The sequence below is a fragment of the Rhea pennata genome, chromosome 8 (genome assembly GCF_028389875.1).
Source record: "Rhea pennata isolate bPtePen1 chromosome 8, bPtePen1.pri, whole genome shotgun sequence".
NCBI lineage: Eukaryota > Metazoa > Chordata > Aves > Rheiformes > Rheidae > Rhea > Rhea pennata.
In genome coordinates, this window is record NC_084670.1 from 10902442 (window position 1) to 10921566 (window position 19125).

The following is a 19125-nucleotide window of genomic DNA, read 5'->3' on the forward strand; positions in this document are numbered from 1 at the left end:
TGCTGGAGAGAGAGAGGGGGACACGACTTTGCCTTGATCCAGTCACATCAGCTGGATCGTTCGCTTGGACCCTCAGCTCTGCAGTTGTTGTTAGGGAAATTGTAGCTTGGGTTCCTGATTCCCTAACGAGAACCAGGCACGGGGGCCACTGAAGAGTCAACGAAGCGGGCTGGGGGTGTTACAAGGGTAACATAGTCCCAGCAGCTTCGCTGGCAGCCGAGGGAAGCGGGGATGCTCCGCAGACACCGTCCCCAAGTCCTCGCCTCCTGGCCGGCCCTGTGTGCCTGTACCAAGGAGCTCCTCGCCGCAGCAGACGCTTCCCTGTGGCTGTGGCTGCCCACGTTAGAGCAGCCTGGGCTCTGCTCGGGCGTGAACGGACACAGGTGGTGTTTATAATCCTCTTGTTTTAATAGTCATAGCAGGAGAAGGCACCTGGCACCTTCCTGGTGCAGAAGCTAAGTCTTGCCACAGCGCTCAGGGCTGCACCACGAGGCACCGTGTGCTGCTTCCCCCCGGGCAAACAAGGGACGCCAGCCTTGCGATCGCAGGCCCTGGTTCCCACGGGCGAAGGGCCAAGAGACCTGCATGGATGGGCAAGGAGCTCCTGGCAAAACTCAAACAGAAGAAGAAAGCACACACTGGAAAAGGGGAACAGCCCACTTGGGAGGAATATAGGAACATTATCAGCGCATGCAGGGATGCAGCAAGGAAGACTAAGACCCTTTTGGAATTAAAACCAATCAAGGACTACAAGAATGGGTTCTTCAAATACATAGTAGCAAAAGGAAGACTAGGAAAAAAATGTGGGCCCAGGGCTGAATGAGGTGAATGCCCTGGTGACAAAAGCTACAGAGAAGGCAGAGCTACTGAATAACTTTGCTTTAGCCTTGACTGCTAAGGGCAGCCCTCAGGAATCCCAGCGTCTGGAGTTGAGAGAGAAAGTCTGGAGAAAGGAAGACTTTCCTTTGGTTGAGGATGAGCAAGTCAGACATCATTTAAGCAAATTTGACACCCGCAGATCCATGGGGCCTGATGGGATGCAGCCACGAATGGTGAGGGAGCTGGTGGATGTTGTTGCTAGGCTGCTCTCCATCATCTTTGAAAAGTCATGGAGAACTGGAGAGGTGCCTGAGGACTGGAAGAAATGTCACTCCAGTCTTCAAAAAGGGCAAGAAGGAGGACCCGGAAAATTGCAGGCCGGCCAGTCTTTTACCTCCATCTCTGAAAAGATGATGGAGCAGCTCCTCCTGGATATTATCCCTGACCATGTGGAGGAAAAGGTGGTGGTCAGGAGTAGCCAGCATGGATTCACCAAGGGGAAATCCTGCTTAACCAATCTGATAGCCTTCTCTGATGGAGTGACTGGCTGGGGAGATGAGGGGAGAGCAGTGGACGTTGTGTACCTTGACTTCAGGAAGGCTTTTGACACTGTCTCCCGTAACAGCCTCCTAGATAAGCTCAGGAAGCGTGGGTTAGATGAGTGGACAGTGAGGTGGATTGAGAACTGGCTGAAAGGCAGAGCTCAGAGGGTCGTCATCAGTGGCGGGGAGTCTAGCTGGAGGCCTGTAGCTACCAGTGTCACCTGAGGGGGATCAGTACTGGATCCAGTCTTGTTCAACTTATTCAATGACCTGGATGAGGGGATGCAGTGCCTCCTCAGCAAGTTTGCTGAGGATACCAAGCTGGGAGGAGTGGCTGACACACCTGAGGGCTGTGCTGCCATTCAGAGAGACCTGGGCAGGCTGGAGAGCTGGGCAGAGAGGAACCTCCTGAGGTTCAGCAAGGGCAAGTGCAGAGTCCTGCACCTAGGAAGGAATAACCTCATGCAGCTTACAGGCTGGGGGCTGACCTTCTGGAGAGCAGCTCTGCAGAAAAGGACCTGGGAGTGCTGGCGGGTGACAAAAGTTGACCATGAGCCAGCAATGTGCTCTTGAAGCCAAGAAGGCCAGTGGTATCCTGGGGTGCATTAGGAAGAGTGCACGCTCTACTCAGCCCTGATGAGGCCTCATTTGGAGTGCTGTGTCCAGTTCTGGGCTCCCCAGTATGAGAGAGAGACATGGAGCTACTGGAGCGAGTCCAGCGGAGGGCTATGAGGATGATCAGAGGGCTGGAGCACCTGCCCCAGGAGGAACGGCTGCGAGAGCTGGGCCTCTTCAGCCTGGGGAAGAGAAGACTGAGGGGAGATCTTCTTAGCAATGTGTACAAGCACCTGAAGGGAGGGTGTCAGAGGGACAGGGACAAACTCTTTTTAGCGGTGCCAAGGGACAGGATGAGAGGCAATGGGCAAAGACTGAAATACAGAAAGTTCCACCTGAATTTGAGGAAGAACTTCTTTCCTGTGAGAGCGACAGAGCACTGGAACAGGTTGCCCAGAGAGGTTGTGGAGTCTCCTTCTCTGGAGGTATTCAAAACTCACCTGGACGTGATCCTTTGCAGGTGACCCTGCTTGAGCAGGGGGTTGGATGAGATGGTCTGCAGAGGTCCCATCCAACCTCAACCATTCTGTGTGAGTCCTCAGAAAGTTAGGAGAAGGCAAAACCATTTCATGTTCAGCCCTAGTGCTGAGGATAAAAACCTCTTCTTGCAAACCAGTGAGTCAGCATTTTTTTCAACCTGTGACATTTCCCCAAACTGCTGAGTCACCCGCTTCAAAAAAATCCTGGGCCAGCATTTACTCAAATCGCCAAGTAAGCTTTTCCCACTGCTGAGTCAGCACTTCCTCGGATGCCTGAACCACAGGCACCAGCGAACGGGGCATCCGAGCTGAACAGGGCAGAAAGCCCCCGTGTCCCTCAGAGCAGAAAAAAGGGTGAAGAGGCAGGTGCAAGGATGCTGCGGCGAGGAGCTGCAGGCCAGGAGCTGCAGGCCAGGAGGGCCAGCGGAGCCTTTCCGCGGCGGCAGGGAGAGGCTGTGCCGGCAGCCCGGCGCTGGCAGGGTTTCTGGGCAGGAGGGGTGGTGGGACGCCGAGGCAGGGACGTGGCCACGGTGCGGGGCACGGTGGTGGGAGGTGGTTAACGCCGGCCTCTGCGCCGGTGGGAGCCTGCGGCAGGCTGCCGGTGCCAGCGGCGCCTCGGAGGCAAAACGCCGGCTCGCTCTCGGGAGAAGGAGCGGAGGGAAGGTGCTGCGCTCCCGCTGGAGGAAAAAAAAAAAAACTCATGTTGCAAAGAAGAAGCTGGAGGTGGGGGGGGAACAGCAAGAGACAGGTCTGGCCATGGACTGGGCAGGGCAAAGGATTTGCACCAAAAAAAAGGGGGCAAAGCACTGAGGCCCCAGCTCTGCACAGCCACTGCCCGTAGGCCCCCCCGGCACCAGAAGCAGTGTCCAATTAACAGCGATAGCAATTATAGTAATAGCAATAACAGTGCTAATAACGGCGCGCCGGGGTGTAGCAGGGGCAGCCGGCATGCGAGGAGGCACAGCGCAAATCTGAGGGCACTCAGGAGAAATTGGGAGGAATTTTCGTGCCGCTCCTGAGGACGGGTCCCCCCCCCCCCTTTTTTTTTTTTTTTTTTTGGTTTGTTTTAATTTATTTCTTTTTAATAAAAGCTAATGAGGTAGAATTACAGGAAAGATGTAAGTCACTAATTGGCGAATCATTTCCCGGGCTTTGCCAGACGGGTCGCTTCGCTATGAAAACATTACAGCCGGGAGCCGGCGTAGGAAATTTCCAAGCGGCCGTGCTGACTGGATGGAAAGAAAAACACCACCCATCTCGGATGTCTTCTCGGAGAAAGGGCAGATCCCCAGGATTTTTCCACCCTTGGCAATGCCGCAGCGCTTCCTGCGAGGCCTCTGGGTTCGCCGCCGAGGCAGGGAGACGGGACCCGTCTCGGGCAGCAGCACCCGCGGGCGTCCCGGCCCCGACGGTTTGGCATCGGCTTCACCAGCCGCGCGCGGGGACACGGCTCTGCTGGGCACCACCGGGCCCAGGTGCTGCCACCCCCTGCCCAAAGCAGCCCAGCGCCGGCCCGGCCAGCAGGGCGACCGCTGTGGCAGGAGGAGGGGGACAACGTCCTGGCCAGCCGTGGCCCCTTGCAAACCCTCTTGCTGCACCTCGCTTGGGGGCATCTCTGGAAACCTGCCAGGGGACGTGTTTTGGGGACAGGGCAATGCCGTGGAGCTAGGGCTCCAGCCAAGAGCTCCACCGTGTCCTTGCCTTGCTGCGGAGCTGGGAGGACACCAGACCTGGGCGAGCCCTGGAGAGATGGTCCCCTCCGGCCCCAAAGCACCCCGAGGAAGAGAGCAGAGGCACCGCGACCTGGAAAGCATCCTGCCTTCCCAAAAGCCTCCCGCCTTCCCCAGAGCATCCCGCCTCCTCTCTCTGCCGCGACCGAGTCCCAGCCCCGAGCGCAGGGCATCCGGCGTGCCGGCAGCGCCCACTGCACATGGCACCCAGGGGCGCCGCGCTCCCCGCCAGCTCCCGCACGCAGTGCAAGGAAGCACGGGGCGATTTGCCACGCTTGCCAAGAGCCGTAAGCTGCGCTCGCTCGCAGCGAGACGTAGCGGTTCCCTTCCGAGAGCACCAAGTCCAAGCTGGGAGCTGGGGGCCAGGAGCTTTCAAGTAAACCGGAGAATTAGAGGTTGCACAAGGACCCAGAATCCCCATTTCAGGGGAAATCTCATCACCTCGCTATCTGGGCTTTGGCCAAATTGGAACAAAATGTTAAAATACAAAATTCAACTGTGGACAATATTTTCAAAGGAAAAAAAAATAAATTTGTTTTGGTTCAGCTGGAAGAATCTCAATCCAAGGTTACCCTTTTTCTACCTATACAACTATGATGGAAGATCTGTAGGCCAGAAGATTCAAGACGTCAACATTATCATAATAAACAACTACCTTGTCTACTGTTTTCTCCCTGAATTTTAATCAAATCTGCACTTTTTGATGGCAAAACTTATTCCCTGGGAGAACAAAACCAGCTTTGCTGGAGAAGCAAAGGGCTTTGGCACAAGCGCCCAGGGCACCTTTTGCAGCTGCGTTACAGCTTTGTGATCCCTTGGGGGCCACAGGCAAGGCAGAGCAGGGAGGAGAAGCTCACTGGGCACCAGCCCCTACCGACCAGCGTTTCTCCCGGCAGAGGCAACCCCGGGCGCCTCGCGCCCAGCTGACTCGGCCTCGCTGCATGATGCAAACCAAAAAAAAAAAATCCAGGGGCTGCTTCCCAGAAGAGGAATAAAAGGCAGGAGGGAGAGAATTAACCTCACAGTGTGTCACCGGGCCCCTGGGACGAGCAAAGGCACCAAGCATCTTCCGCAGGCCCCGCACCGGGACGCAGCCGGCCCGGGGAGCCGGGGAGCGTGCCGGGACCTTCTGGGACGGGGCAAGCCTGGGGCGAGACGCCCGTGCCGGGCCCCGGGAGAGATCCCGGCTCCTGCCTGCAGAAGGCTTCTTAACTGCAGCCCTTGAGCCTTGTTCCCACCTCCTTCCCTTCCTCCCATCGCAAACAGAACCGGGACGGATCTGGCGCGCCGGGAGCAGAGAGACCCGGCCTGCCCCGGGCAGGTGCTGTGCACGCTCCCGCGTCCAGCTCTGCCAAAGGAAACACAAACATCCTACCCGGAGAAAGCACTTTTCATCGGCGACACAGTTCCCGTTTTTGCACAGAATCGTCCTGTTCTCAGCAGTTTCCCCCCCCCTGCGCCGCCAGGCTGAGCTAAAGCCCAACCGACGTTTCCGGGCTGGGGTTCAGCCAGAGCCACCCTTCCCGTCCCACCTCAGATGTGCCTAACCCGGGCGGTCTGGCCACGTCTCAAACCAGGGGTGGTTTAAAGTGAACTGTTGTAAGTCACTTTGGAGTTAAAGTGACTTAACGCAGCCTCCCTCCCTCCCGCCCTCGGTGCAGGATGGGGGGATGGAGGGTGTGGGGGATGCAGGGCACAAGGATGTGAGACATGGGGATCTGGGGAAGCAAGACCTGGAGATGCAGGACCTGAGGATGTGGGACACGGGAATGTGGGACACAGGGATGCAGGATCTGGGGATGCAGGACCCGGGCTCCCTCCGCTTTCGGCCAGGGGTACTTCGACCAAACCCGGTTTGCCCGGCACCGCAGGGAAGACAAGGCTCGCACCGAGAAGCAGCTGCTTGAGGGAAATTGCAGTTGGGTGGACTGGTGCATCTTACGAAACAGGCTGGAGAAACAAAAATAGCTCTTCAAAAAAAAAAAAAAAAGAAAGAAAAAAAGTGCAACTTTGGCCTGAAGTTTGGGAAGACGTGAGGAGGAGAGAGGAATCTGGGTGGAAGAGAGGGCGACCAGGAACGTCGGGGCACTTGGACGAACATCACTCACGAAATAAATAGCTCCGGGCGTTTTATACCTGACCTCGGTGAGGCGCGGGGAGGGCAGGGGCGAGGGGCGGCAGCGGCCCGGCACGCCGCGCGCGAGCGCGGATCGAAGCGCTGCCGCCGAGCCCGAGGCGGGCCGGGTCCCCGCCGGGGAGACCCTGCCGGGAAGGGGCCCGGCAGCGCCCGGCCGCGGGGACGCGCAGCCTCCGGCGCGGCGGCGGAGCAGCCGCGGCGCGCGAGCCCCAGCCCGAGGCCCTGGGAACAAGGCGGCCTTTCATCGCGGCAGCCTGCACAAATAAACCTGGAAATATTTCTGCCGAGGGCTTCCAAACGGCACGTCGCTTTGATCCTGGGCACGATTTCTTTCTCTCTTTCCCCCCTCCCCTTTCCTTCCTTCTTGCTTCGTTCTCGGGGTTTTTTTTTTCTTCCTTCTCCAAGGCATAATTTTGGGCGGTGTTTATGATTTCTAGAAGGAGCTCCTCGCCGCCGGCGGCTCCTGCGCCCTCCCGGCCGCGGGAGGGGAAGGCCCGTCCCGGTGAGCGGAGGGACGCAGCGGGCCTCGGGCCGCGTTTTCGGCCCCGGGGCTCGGCAGCGCCGGGGAGGGGGGCAGGCGGCTCAGCGGCATCCCGGCGAGCGGAGGCACTGGCACCAGCGCCAGGCTCCCGGCCTCCAACCCCCCCCCCACGCACACACCACCGTTTCGTGTATTTTTAGCCCCGGGGCCGCGGGAACAGGGCGCTTGCGGGCCCCGGCGGTGGCGGATCGGCCGCCCGGACCCGAATCCAGAGACCGCCGCGCCGCAGGGCCAGGCGCGGCCCGGAGCCTCGCGCTCCCCGAAACCCCGCGGGGAAGCGGCCCCGGGGCAAGGCGGCGCCTCCTCGGCGCAGGGGACCAGCCGGGCGCAGGCAGCCCGAGGCCTCCTCCCCGTGCCACGGCTTTTTCCAGGGAGCAAACTGGGGGGGGGGGGGGAAGAAAAAAGAAAAGAAAGAAAAAAAGAACAGAAGCTGGAAATTATGTAAAAAAAAATTGTTTTTATTTTGGAGGAGGATTTGAACATCGACATGCAGGTACAACATGAATAAAAATTATTGCACCGCTATTATGTGGCAATTGTTCAAGTTTCTAAAAACACGTAAATTCCACACTTTTCTCTCTTCTAGCTAAGTGCTGAGTGACACAGCTTGGCAGAGCCCAGCCCGAAGGGTGCTCGCAAGCCACCTGGATGTGGCAATTGGACACAACGTAAACACACACTTCCGTCAAGTCTTCTACTAGAAGTACAGAATTATCCTTCACATCCAGTAAGAGAAAACCAGAGAAAGACTTTATCCTCCCCTCTTCGGAAGAAAAAAAATAATAAAAATTAAAAAAAAAAAAAAACAAAACTCCAAATCACACCCTTATGCAAGCGTGGAAACCCCAGCCGCCGCTCGCTCCCACCCGCGCCCCCAGCAAGCGCTCTTTAGTACATTAGCAGCCAAAGGCCTCTGACATTCAGACCCAGGAGTGGCCATTACAATGCTAAAGTCTAATATTTACAATAAATATCATTCGTTTCTCTTAGTTTGAAACAGTAAGAGACAAAGGGGAAAGTAACACTGAACCGAGGCACGGCGCAGGGAGGCGGCGGCGGCAGGTCCGGAGACGCGGGAGAGCGGCAACGACCGGAACCAACTTCTACGCCGCAACTCCGAAACCCGCAGAGAGGCCAGAAACGCACCCGAAACGACAACACCGAGCGGGGAAAGGGCTCGGGAGAGCAACGCGGTTACAGGCGGCTACGCGCGTAGCTCATTCGCCGAGCGCGCGGCGCCGCCGTGCACGCGCTCTCGCTCCTCGCTGCAGGGCTTTCCAGCATCTCGTCACCCCCCTACATTCGCAAGGTCATCAGAAGAGCTAGCAACACTTAGCAGTAATAAATATTGGTGTAGGTATCTGCTTTTGTATCACGTTTTCACAGGGGAAAAAAAAAACTTACTGAAAAGTTTCGCTACGATGCCCCATACAAACTTGAGGGAACACGTGACGGGGAAGATGGGCACCTGGCATCCGGAGGGAACCGCGGGCTTGCAGGGGAGAGGCGGGATGAGGCTTCACTAGGAGCAGATGCTTTCCTGGTAACGCTGTTTGGTTTTGGCTTCCAAAAAGACGGGTTTCTTCAATTGCACTGGCCACTGTCTGTACCGTAGCTACAAAGGAGGTGACTAAACATGTATCTCACCTCTTCTTTGGCCAATTCAGGCAAAAGCGGCAAAAGCTGTGCTATACCAAGGTTTTTCACTCAACTTAAAAAAAATACAAAAATAAAATTAAAAAATAAAGATAACACTGAAATTCCCCACTGGAACTACTCGCTGCAAAGAGAGGGACTCAGCAGCCAATGCAGCTGGTACCTTCAGTCACATCCCAGCCTGCACATCCCACAACAGGTATCTGCGAGCCCAGCGGCCCTGGCACAGACATAACGTAAACCCCTTTCCTGGGCTAGCGCTGCCAGAACCCTTAGGTACCATGCTGAAAATGCGTTCAGAAACGCTAGAGCACTGCGTATCGTGGAAAAAAGTGGGTTTGGTCCTCCTTCCCCTCATTTATAGTGCCCTGGAAGAGGACTTAATACACATGTAGAAAAATACAGATAGCATTTTCATTTCCTTCTAAACTGGAAAACTCACGTATCAGAGAGGATGGATACACGAAACATCGCTCTGCTCCGCTGCCCCCTCGTATCCCATCTGCTTTAAGCAGCCCCAGGAACTCCTTGCTCCCATATTTAAGCTTGTTCAACTAATGAGCTGAGCTGAATGCTTAGAACGACCCGGGCTAAAAAGCTCCCTTTTAGGAGCAGTGGTTTGCTTTCCTTTTAACTTTTTAAAGCCCAGATCCCCTCAGAGATGCTCCGAGAGCACACGCACAGAATAAGCTGCATCTCCACGCCAGAGAAAGAGATGGGGACATGCAGAAGGTTCACCACCAAGGGAAGAGCAAGGTTGAACCACATCCTCATGCAACCCTGGACTTGCTACTTATTTTATACAGACTTCCATGGGGTACCTCTGGCCAAGGCTAGGTGCTCTCTAAACCTGAGGCTCCTGTTCAAAATTACCACGGAATCATGATGCTGAACCCGTTTTTCATTATTCCTGTGAATTTTATTTTATGCTGTACCGCCAATCAGAGCTTGTTTCTCAGCAATTTTTTAGTAGATCAACCCGCCAGGGAGAAAACCAGCCAGATCAAATATCAGATCCTGCCAAATCTGTTCCTTACTTGCTACTGCTCCAAAATCAGCACAGAATGATCCTCATCAGTAAGAGTCCTTTGAAACGTTGGAGATACCCAGGACTCTGACACGGTGGTGGAAATACTGTGGCTTATAATTGCCGAGTGTATACGAATAGCCTACGAATTCCAGCAGAAAGAGCAAAGAGACAGTCCAGCAGCCCTGCTCTCAATACTGTCACAGCAAGATTTATTTACACGTTATCTGGGAGCTTTGAGGCTTTTGCTAGTGTATTAAAACCACCATACATGTTCACACAGACACACAGAGTAAACACTAGTTTAAACATGGTAAAGAAGAGCTCAAAACAAATCAAAACTTGGTCCAGAAATGAAATCCAAGCAGCCAAAAATCAGACAGAGATTAGAAAAAAAATGGTTACACAGAAGGGAAACAGGGCAAGATTACAGATATTTTTTGTGATCTGTGGATTGCATTGAAATCAAATTGAGAGATGGAGAAAATACGTTCCTATATAGAAACCATATTAACATTAAGAGAAAGTGAATCAAAACTTCAAGTTTCAAAGAGGCTGAGACAACGGAAAAGGCAGCAGTATAATGAAACCAGGCCAACAGATGTAGTTTTTAGCCTTGAGATACTATTGCACAGTCATTTTGCTTCTAAACAGAGTAAGCCAGTGAGCAGGACACAGATATCGAGGGTGATCCACAGGAAGATATACTCAGACACGACTAGAATAATAGCTGAACACGATCTGGGAAAAATGATGGGAGTGTTCATCGACAGTAACCTTTAGTTGGATGAAGAAACGGCTTACAGTGCTATAGATATCACCACTCAACACATTTACTGGTGTATTATTATTGATCTAATCCTCAAAGAACACTGTTATCCAGAGCCAGTCACACTTAAAGCAAAGCAATGTCTAAACCTACGAGCGAATAGTAATTTTTAAAGGAACCAAGTGACCTCAGCAGTGGAAATGACCTAGCTGTCAAAAGCTGAAATCCTGAAATATCACATGTGATTTGAAGTCTGCTTGCAGCTTGTCCACAGAACTCAAGGAGTCAGAACTCCTCATAGGATTTATTATTATTATTATTTAACAGGCAGATTAGGAAAACTCAGTGAGTTTTCCAAGCCCTAATTCAAAACTATTAAGGAACACCTTAAAATCCCTATCTATTTAGACTCACCAAAGGAAGGAAAAGTCTCCAAAGCTCATTTACCTTTGAGGTAACTTTGCCCAAGCTATATTGAAGAACACATGACTATAAATTTCCCTACTTTAAAACAACCTACATGGTACTCCTTTCCTGGGGGTCATTTATTCTGAGGCAGGGCAAGTTACAAATTGAAGCCAGAGAAGGGAAGATAAAATATCATTAAAATTTTAAAAACACAGGGAGAAGAGTTACCTTGTGTCCCATAAAGGATAAGTAAAAACAATCAATCCCCCTGGAAAAAAAAAAAAAAAAAAAAAAGCTTACAAATTGGAGGTTTTTCTTTCTGATAACTCCATTGAAAAGATATTCGTAATTGGTTTAAAGAGAAGACAGGAACATCCCTCTGTCTGATCCCTCCACCCTAGCCTCAGGATATGGAGGCGAGGCACTCAAAGCTGTATGCAAGACTGTAAATGCATACAGTGACAGAGAGGCCTTAGTTGCAGTGAAGAGGACTCGTATTTCCAGAATAACTCATGGACAAAAAAGTATTTTGCCCTCCTTGTCAAAGAAAATTGGCCTGTAAATTCAAAGCAAATACTTGAAATCTGTGAATTTCAATGACATTTGAAAGAGAAGGTTGAAAAGCAAAGATTTTAAAGTAAGCTGCCTTTTTTGCACTCAGAATTTTTGGGATCTGAAATCAACGCAGAATTGGAGAGAAGAGTACAAGAGGCCCTAAACTCAGGAAGAAATAAAAGGGCAGGAAGGGAAAAATGAGCAAACTGTTTCTTAAGCCCTGCTTTAAAGATACCCTGTTCTAAAGAGACCTCAAACAGCAAGCATTACTGTGTACAAAAATAGAATAGCAAGGATGAAAAAACACAAAAAACAGTATGAAAAACCCTCCCAAAAATAGATGTACACAAGTTCTGTTTTATATTAGTGTATATTACAAAATTCAAACATGCAGTCTCTATTTCGAATGCAGAACGCTCCAGTCCATGTGTACCAGGGATGCTGCTATGTTTTCTTCACAGCACCATCGTGTGACAGAGGAAAGTCTTGTACTTTTAATTGACTTCCAACCTCTTTGCTTTTTCCTTGCGTGAGAGTCCCATCTTTACAGGGCCTTGTACTGCCATCTGGCAGAGGAGAGGCCCCCAAAAGAGGCTGTCCCAGAGCATGCAATAGCTCCTTCGAAGGAGTGCTTTTGCAGCTACTTCCCAAAGCTTCAGATGATCTCGAACTGCAAAGAGTTGGCTCCTTTTTTGCCCCCGTGGGACACGTCGCCTCCCACAGCTTCGCTGCGTGCAATGACTCCGTGCAAGATCCGCTCCTTGTGGTCAGGCTGCCGGTGCTAGGAGGTTTGGCTCTCTCTTGACATGGTCCTGCTTGTAAAGTTTCCTGCTTTTTTTGTTTTGAATCCCTCTCCTCTTTACAGGAGGCACTCAAATGGGGGGAATCCTTCCTTTTTTCCGGCTCGCCAGAACCAGTCACACCGAGCTTCAGGGGGCCCAAAATGCTTTGCGCTAACGGTACTAGCTGGGACACAGAGACAAGAAGTGGGGAGGACACGGTACCTGGGGCACTGCCCTGGCTCATTTTGCTAGTAGCTGAAACATTCTCTGTCTGGGACAGGCTGGGCTGTTTTTCAGAACTAGGACTTTTAGGAGATGTTTCACTTCTGCCTGCAGGACACAGAAAGGTGCTGCTGTGCTCTACAGGATGCAGCGTTTCTTTGCGACCCTCGGCACTGCCATTCCCATGGCTCGTTGAGAGCGTAACGCTTACGCTTGCTGTGCAACACGGAGAAAGAGCTAGCAGAGGTTTAGAGTCATGTTTTTTCTGACTGATTTCTGGTAGCAGAGAGTCTTTCAGGTCCAGCTTACCAGAGGAGGCCCCTGAAGAGTCACCTTGTTCAAGTTTAAGAGGTTTCACGGATGGGCACTGTACATGTTCTGTGTGATCTACTGTTTTTGGAGTACTTGTAGTTTTCCCTAAGTCTTTGACTGCTTCACAAGACTTGCTTTCTTGACTAAAATACTCAAAAGTTTTGTTTTCTGGCAATTTATGTTCCTTTGCAGTTGTTTCTGATCTTAGGAATGGCTTTTCTGAGTTAGCTAATTTTTCTGGAGAAGTTCTTGGGAGGGTCTCTGATGGGCAAGGGTGCACACTAGTTTGCAGCAGCTCTGAAAGAGCCTTGGCTTGCTGATTATCTACTTTCTGCAAATCTGTACCTTTCGGATCTTCCGGCAGAAAGGCATCATCTTCAATGCTATCTTTGCTTTCTAATTTAGAGGAAAACTTATCCTCGTTAAAAGAATCAGAGCCTTGGTCTCCACTGTCAGGTGGCTTGTCCAGTCTTCTTCCATCTTGACTATCCTCTGAACCATCATCTGTTTCATCTTCTGAGGAATCTACTTCTCTTATGGCCTCCTGCTTTTGCAGAGACTCTCTCCTCTCCACTCTGTCTTGTCGAATAGCACCCAGCTTCCTGGAGCCTGGCTTCTGCAACATCCCCTTTTCCGCTAGTCCAAGCTTTCCACTTGTTGTTTCATTTGCAGATTCTTGTAAGCTCTGGAGACTAGGATCCCTCTGTAGCATTTCCTTCTTAAATTCAGAATGAGAGATATCCAAGCTATGCTTTCGTGAGGAAGCCAGCTTCTTCTCAGAAGATGACAGCGAGGCAGCCAGTTTCTCTGCCGACTGGACTCTTTTCAGCAAAGGAGACCTAGGGGGCTCAGCACTTTTGGGTCGAGAAATTTGTCTTACCAGTGGTGGAGAGGAGTGCAGTTTTACTGGAAATGATTGAATAATACTGGAGCTGCCAACGGAATGCCCTGGTAAAGGAGAAGGGGAGCGTTGTGGGGATGTAGACTGTGGCGTTGGTGATGGAGTGTGAGCTAGTGGTGACAGAGGGATATTTCCTGCAGATTTACGCCTTGGAGATCTATACTGCCTTTGAAGCTTTGGTGCCAGTCCATGCAGAGAACTGGGTCGGATGTGTCCAGAGCTGGCTGGAGAATTGGGGACACTGGAACTGGGAGAGCTGCTCTGGGAAGAATTGCCACCAACTTAAAAAAGAAAAAAAAAGATCAAAAAGATTATTACATATTGACTATTAAAACAAGTTATTGAAAATAAGACAGGCGAAAGCAACACAAAATGCCATGTGGTATTAACCACTGCAGCAACATTACGAGGTAATATTCTACGGCTTCCACCGAACATTCACATCATTGTCACAACACCAGAACACAGAAACATTCTGCTACCAGAACACTTCCTCTGTAAAAGCTCCAAGCAGACAAACCATGTGTTTCAATGCTCTTCTCAGAATGCAAATTCCTTTATTCTGTCAGCTAATCTAATTTTCAAATATGACTTTTCCATAGTGTTTTGATTCTTTTTTTCAGAACTAATACAGAAAATGTGTCAAACGGCTATAAAAACATTGCAGCTTACAACACACATTTGCATCAAAGTAAAAGGATAACGTAGTTCAGCACTTGCACTCTTAACAGGATGCAGGGATTTTTTTTTCAAGAATAAATGAATGACAACACATCCATCCTTAAGGTAGCCTATGCAGCAGTTGTCATTTTACTTCAAAACCAGATCCATGCCTGTTGCTGTATATTTTATTTCAAAAGTGAATCAATAAGTAAACATTAAAATTTTCTCCAAATCTTGCCCCCCTCACTTTTTTTTTTTTTTTTTTTTTTTTTTTTTTTTTTTTTTTTTTTTGCTTTTACCTGAGTGTACAGACTCGGGGGTGGATCTGTAACTCTGTGTAGGTGACCGAGGAGACAGGTTGTGAGTTGGGGAACCAGGCACACTTTCTCCAGAAGAGAGCGAGCGGTTCAGAGAAGATAAGCTGCGGCTGGTGTGAAGCAGTGATGCTTGTTTGGTGATCTTCCTGAACAAAGAACTCTTCTTCTTACTGTGGAAAAGCATTTAAAAGATGTTTACAAGCCCAAATGACTTATTTATATTTATCAGCATATTTCAGTCAATTTAATAGCACAGTCAAGGAACAAAAGAAAACAAAACGAAAAAAGAAAAATCAAAGAATGTGCCTGCTGGCAGACATCATCTGCAAATTGCTTTGACAAAATCCTTGTTACATTATCTTGGTTACCACCTAATTTTCACAGGGAAATATCAACACTAACCTTTCCTGACCATCTTTAGTTTTGCTTTTCTTGTTCCTACGAGCCATCTTGGATTTGTAGCTGGCCTTTCGAGCTGGCCCAACTTTGATCGACGTGTTCTCAAATGGCGTGGTCGAGATGGACACTTTATTTCCACTCTGTCACAAACAACAAGCGGACGTTGCTTAAAATGTGGCTTTTTGAAGCAGATCTGCAGGCTAAGCAGGTAGACAGCTAGTTTATCACTGACTGCCATTTTGTAATCCTATGTCAAACTCCATTTCCCTCTTGGCATCTCCACCTATCATTTATTAAGGAGGAGCTGAGAGAAAGCCCTCTTTAGTTAGGCTTTCACAAATGATTAAATCAGATCCCAGCTGGTGGGTGAAGCTTCCCAGAGCAGAGAGAACAGGGCATCTGACCTCTCCCATTGACATCCTGACTGCCTCCGTTCAATACTTACATAGCCTCAAAATGCAGTGGTGCTAGACGCTGAATAAATACTATTAAATGATACCATCAGGCATCTTCTGTTTGGAAACTTGAACAAAGTGATATTCTGTCACCAATCCCACTCGCTATTTCCAGTGCTCTGACTGATGGCAGATGTGAGCGTATCAAGCATCTGTCAAGATGAATCTGTGCCACAGAGCATGGCTTGTCTCACTCAACTCAGAAAAAAAAAAATTGCTCCTCTATTTGCAATCCCAAAGACTTCTTGGAACTGTCTAAAACTTCAGGTTTTATTTACATAAATGAATTCAGCTTAGAGGAGGTATCAAAATGCAAGTCATTTAACTGGATAATTTTAAGACCTACCATTACAAAGCTGCTTTTAAATACCACCGGGAATAATCCTTGAGAAAGCAGTATTAAGAGCTAATAACATTAGCACACAGCCTAAAGCCAAAAAAAAAAAAAGTAATTTGGAAAATTTTGAAGGTATTTGTTTCTTAAAGAGATGCTTGAGGAAAGGTATACTTAAAACTTATTAACCTTTCTTGCTGATGCTGCTAACTATGCATCTGGCGGGCCCTTATTTCTCACAAAAAATGTTGGAATTCAGCTTAAACTACATGCAGACAATTTTGCAGATAAAGAGATCACGCTACAGCAAAGGCCAGGTGCCATGTGCTTGCTTTGTATTTCAGACAATGGAAATTAAATAGCTACAGAGTTTTAAACAAGCTGTTTCATATTTTGCATATTAGCTATTTTCCAAAACCACACAGGGCTGAGTGCCTACCTTCAGGATCAGCTCCACCACTTCCGTGTGCACCAGTCCATGGACAGGCTCCCCGTTGACATGGGTTATCAGATCCCCTTCACGCAGGCCTGCTTCGTTAGCCGGACCGCCTTCCTCCACGTGCTGGCAACGAGAAGGGAACAACCAGTTTGAGAAGAGGAACGTACAAGGCTGCTGGCCAGATCGGACTCGCAGCCCGTTCGGCTCGGCTCATGCTGTGGCCAGCATCGGCTGCTTCACAGGTGGTAGAAGAAACCGTTGACTGGCCCAGCCAAATGCACGGCTCTGCGCTCTTCCTCTGCCCCCCCAGCTCCCTGGCAGTCATCTCCTGATCCAAGGCAGACACCCAGGGTGGTTAAGCTGATCGAAAAACCAGCTCCTCCCAAACCAGGAGTCTTAACACTCTTCCAAAAATTTTCATCATCCAGAAATCCTAACTGGATACTCTTAATTTCCAGGTAAGTATTCAATCTTTTTCAAGTCTTTTGCTATTCCAAATCCAACAGCTTAACACACAAATGTTAGTATCTGAGAAGGCCAAAAGGCTTTTAAAGAAGACTCCGTGCTAAGTGTTTAGGTTGCCTATACTGCATCTAATTCCAAACGGAGTTTTCCCATCTTTCCTCCCTTATTAACCTACACAACATAGGATCTTTCCCCCTGACAATGCTGCCTCTCCCCCATCACTGTGTAGAAAGGCAAGTTTCCTTTCAAGTGAGGTGATAGTTATGCTTGAGAATACTTCAGATCTCCCTCCAGCCAGAAAAAGTCACAAATTAGTATCTTGATAAATTTGGCATTTTCCAAGGACAGCAGAGAAGAACAAGGGAAGAAATGCAGCTGCAGATTATTTTTGTATGCACAAATGGGTGTTAAATGATGATCAACACATATGAAGTCCAAATTACCTAATGAACACAGAGATACATGGAAAAGAATGAACAACCTTTACCCTGGCTCCCTTCTCTCTAACTGTACATAATGTTGCTTCAGGGAGAGGATCATTCCTAGAGGTCATATACGTTACCAAACACAGAGATCAAGTACCACGATTTATGTGAAGGAAGAGATATAGACATGGAAACCAGACCTTGTGAAATAGCACACAGCTGAACCAAGAGCCAATTCCCTGGGCAATCAGCACAGCAGCATGACGCTTGAAGGCTTGTAATCAATTCCAAGCATCTGCTCTGAAAACCCTGGCAGGCTGAACCGATCTGAAGCAAATTGTCATTGCTAACACAGGTCTGAAAAAATTAGCTATAAGTGACCCTCATGCAACAACCCCAACAGAAACAAAGAGGGATGTACAAAGAAACATGCTTTAAAATATGAGCTACAGGAGAAAGGAGGTGGATTCATGTAACCAGGGAAGAAAGAAAGAAGAAAAGTTGCTGTGATTCTGTGAGGGGCTTGAAAAATGCTAGACTTAAACCCAAAATGCTGTTATTAATTCTTTAAGGGTTTTCCCCACCCCAAAAAGATAACTGTGGGTCCAAATAAAGACAGTGGAAACAGGGTGGCAAAACAGTTTATAAAGCTAGATCCCCCAGTCATAGCAGAGAGCATTTCTGGACCCAAGGGGACTCTTTTGAGAAAAGCAGAGACATACCCAGACCATGTGATGCACAGTGTAGATATCACTGTCACCCATATAGACGCGAATGGCACGGAGAGTGAAACCATATTTCTTTCCAGCCCGATGGATGATGATTGGTGGTTTCAGGTTTGCGATAGCAGGAGAAAAGTCGCGGCTGGGTGAGGAGTCCCTCGAAGATGGGTTTGAGGATAGAGAATGAGGTGACATTGGACTAGCCAATGGGGAACACGTGTGGTGATCTACAGCGATGACACAAAGGTGTGCAAAAATTAGGAAACAAGGCCTCCAAAAGAGATAAAATTCTTGTTAGAGAATAGCTAGGAAATCATCTCTCCCAATGCCCTTAAGAGCTGGTGGTCTTCACTAGAGCAGGGCTTTTCCTGCAGATTTAGCTAATCCATGCTACAAATACAAAAAATCAGTGGATTTTCCAAAAAGCATGTTTGGTAATACGTATTTAATAAAGCAGCTCTGCTCATCTAGAATTATGGTTGGGTTACAGTGTTTACTTCTGTTTCAGGGATTTATAACCCATCATAAATATTTGGTCTAGGCACAATCTTGGAATACTCCATTAAAAGGTTATGAAATACTATCCCTCTCCAAAAGATCAGATACTTTCTAGATCTTGATGCAAGCGGCATGTTTGTGCTGAGATAAGTCAAAGCCAGTTAGTATCGGGAAAAAAAAATGGGAAGCAATCAGACAACAACTACATCTAGGTAATTTTGGTAATGTTTTAAATTCACAGGGGCAAAATATTTAACCCTAGAACAGTAGCTAATGCAGGAACACTGCAGCTTCTAACAACATCACAAGTGTATTTTAGGGTGCATTTCCCAGGGATCTCAGTTCTCACTTATGTGGCGGTGACTCAGCTGGGCTACTGGCTAAAATATCTCACTCTGCTTGCTAACGTAACAATATCCACATATAAAAGAAACACAAAACAAACACAAAACTCTCATTTTGAAGTAAAGCTGGTCAACATCAGTAGAACAACCCCAAACAGTAGCAGTATTAAATGCAGCTGTAAAAAGAAATACTAAATCCATTAAGAAACACCTGCTGAATCACCCAGCATATATTTACCCGGCAGATGAGAGCAGCTCTGGAAGAACCATTGCTGGGTGATTAAATACCCTTTGAGAGATTTTCAGGAGGGATTTTTTTAGTTCAAAAAGCAACCACCGCCCAGACCATATGAAATGAGATGTACATCATCCTTTCTCTGGGAAGAGGGACAAGTCCCTGGTAGGGAGAGCCTCCTCCTGAACCGGTCTCTCACAGCTCTGCCTGACTGGGCTGTTTGCTAGAACCATCCAGCATTAGGAATTGTCAAGGTTTGTCTCTACTTAGAGACAGAGCTGCACAACAGCGTAAGTTATTAGGCATTAACTTACTTAGCGAGTTACTTACACTA

General features: G+C 49.0%; 1 protein-coding gene across 17 annotated transcripts in view; it reads right to left on the bottom strand.

Moving 5' to 3' along the window:
- Positions 1-9737: 9737 nt before the first annotated feature.
- The window catches only part of MAST2 (microtubule associated serine/threonine kinase 2), a 196733-nt gene continuing 187345 nt past the window's right edge, over positions 9738-19125 (bottom strand). For all 17 annotated transcript variants that reach the window (XM_062581834.1, XM_062581828.1, XM_062581832.1 and 14 more), the window contains 5 exons: positions 17715-17941; positions 16103-16225; positions 14878-15014; positions 14458-14645; positions 9738-13776 (listed from right to left, as the gene is read on the bottom strand). In XM_062581834.1, coding sequence (XP_062437818.1) covers positions 11723-13776; positions 14458-14645; positions 14878-15014; positions 16103-16225; positions 17715-17941 — 2729 coding nt within the window. In that variant the 3' untranslated portion in view covers positions 9738-11722. The remainder of the gene's footprint in view (positions 13777-14457; positions 14646-14877; positions 15015-16102; positions 16226-17714; positions 17942-19125) is intronic.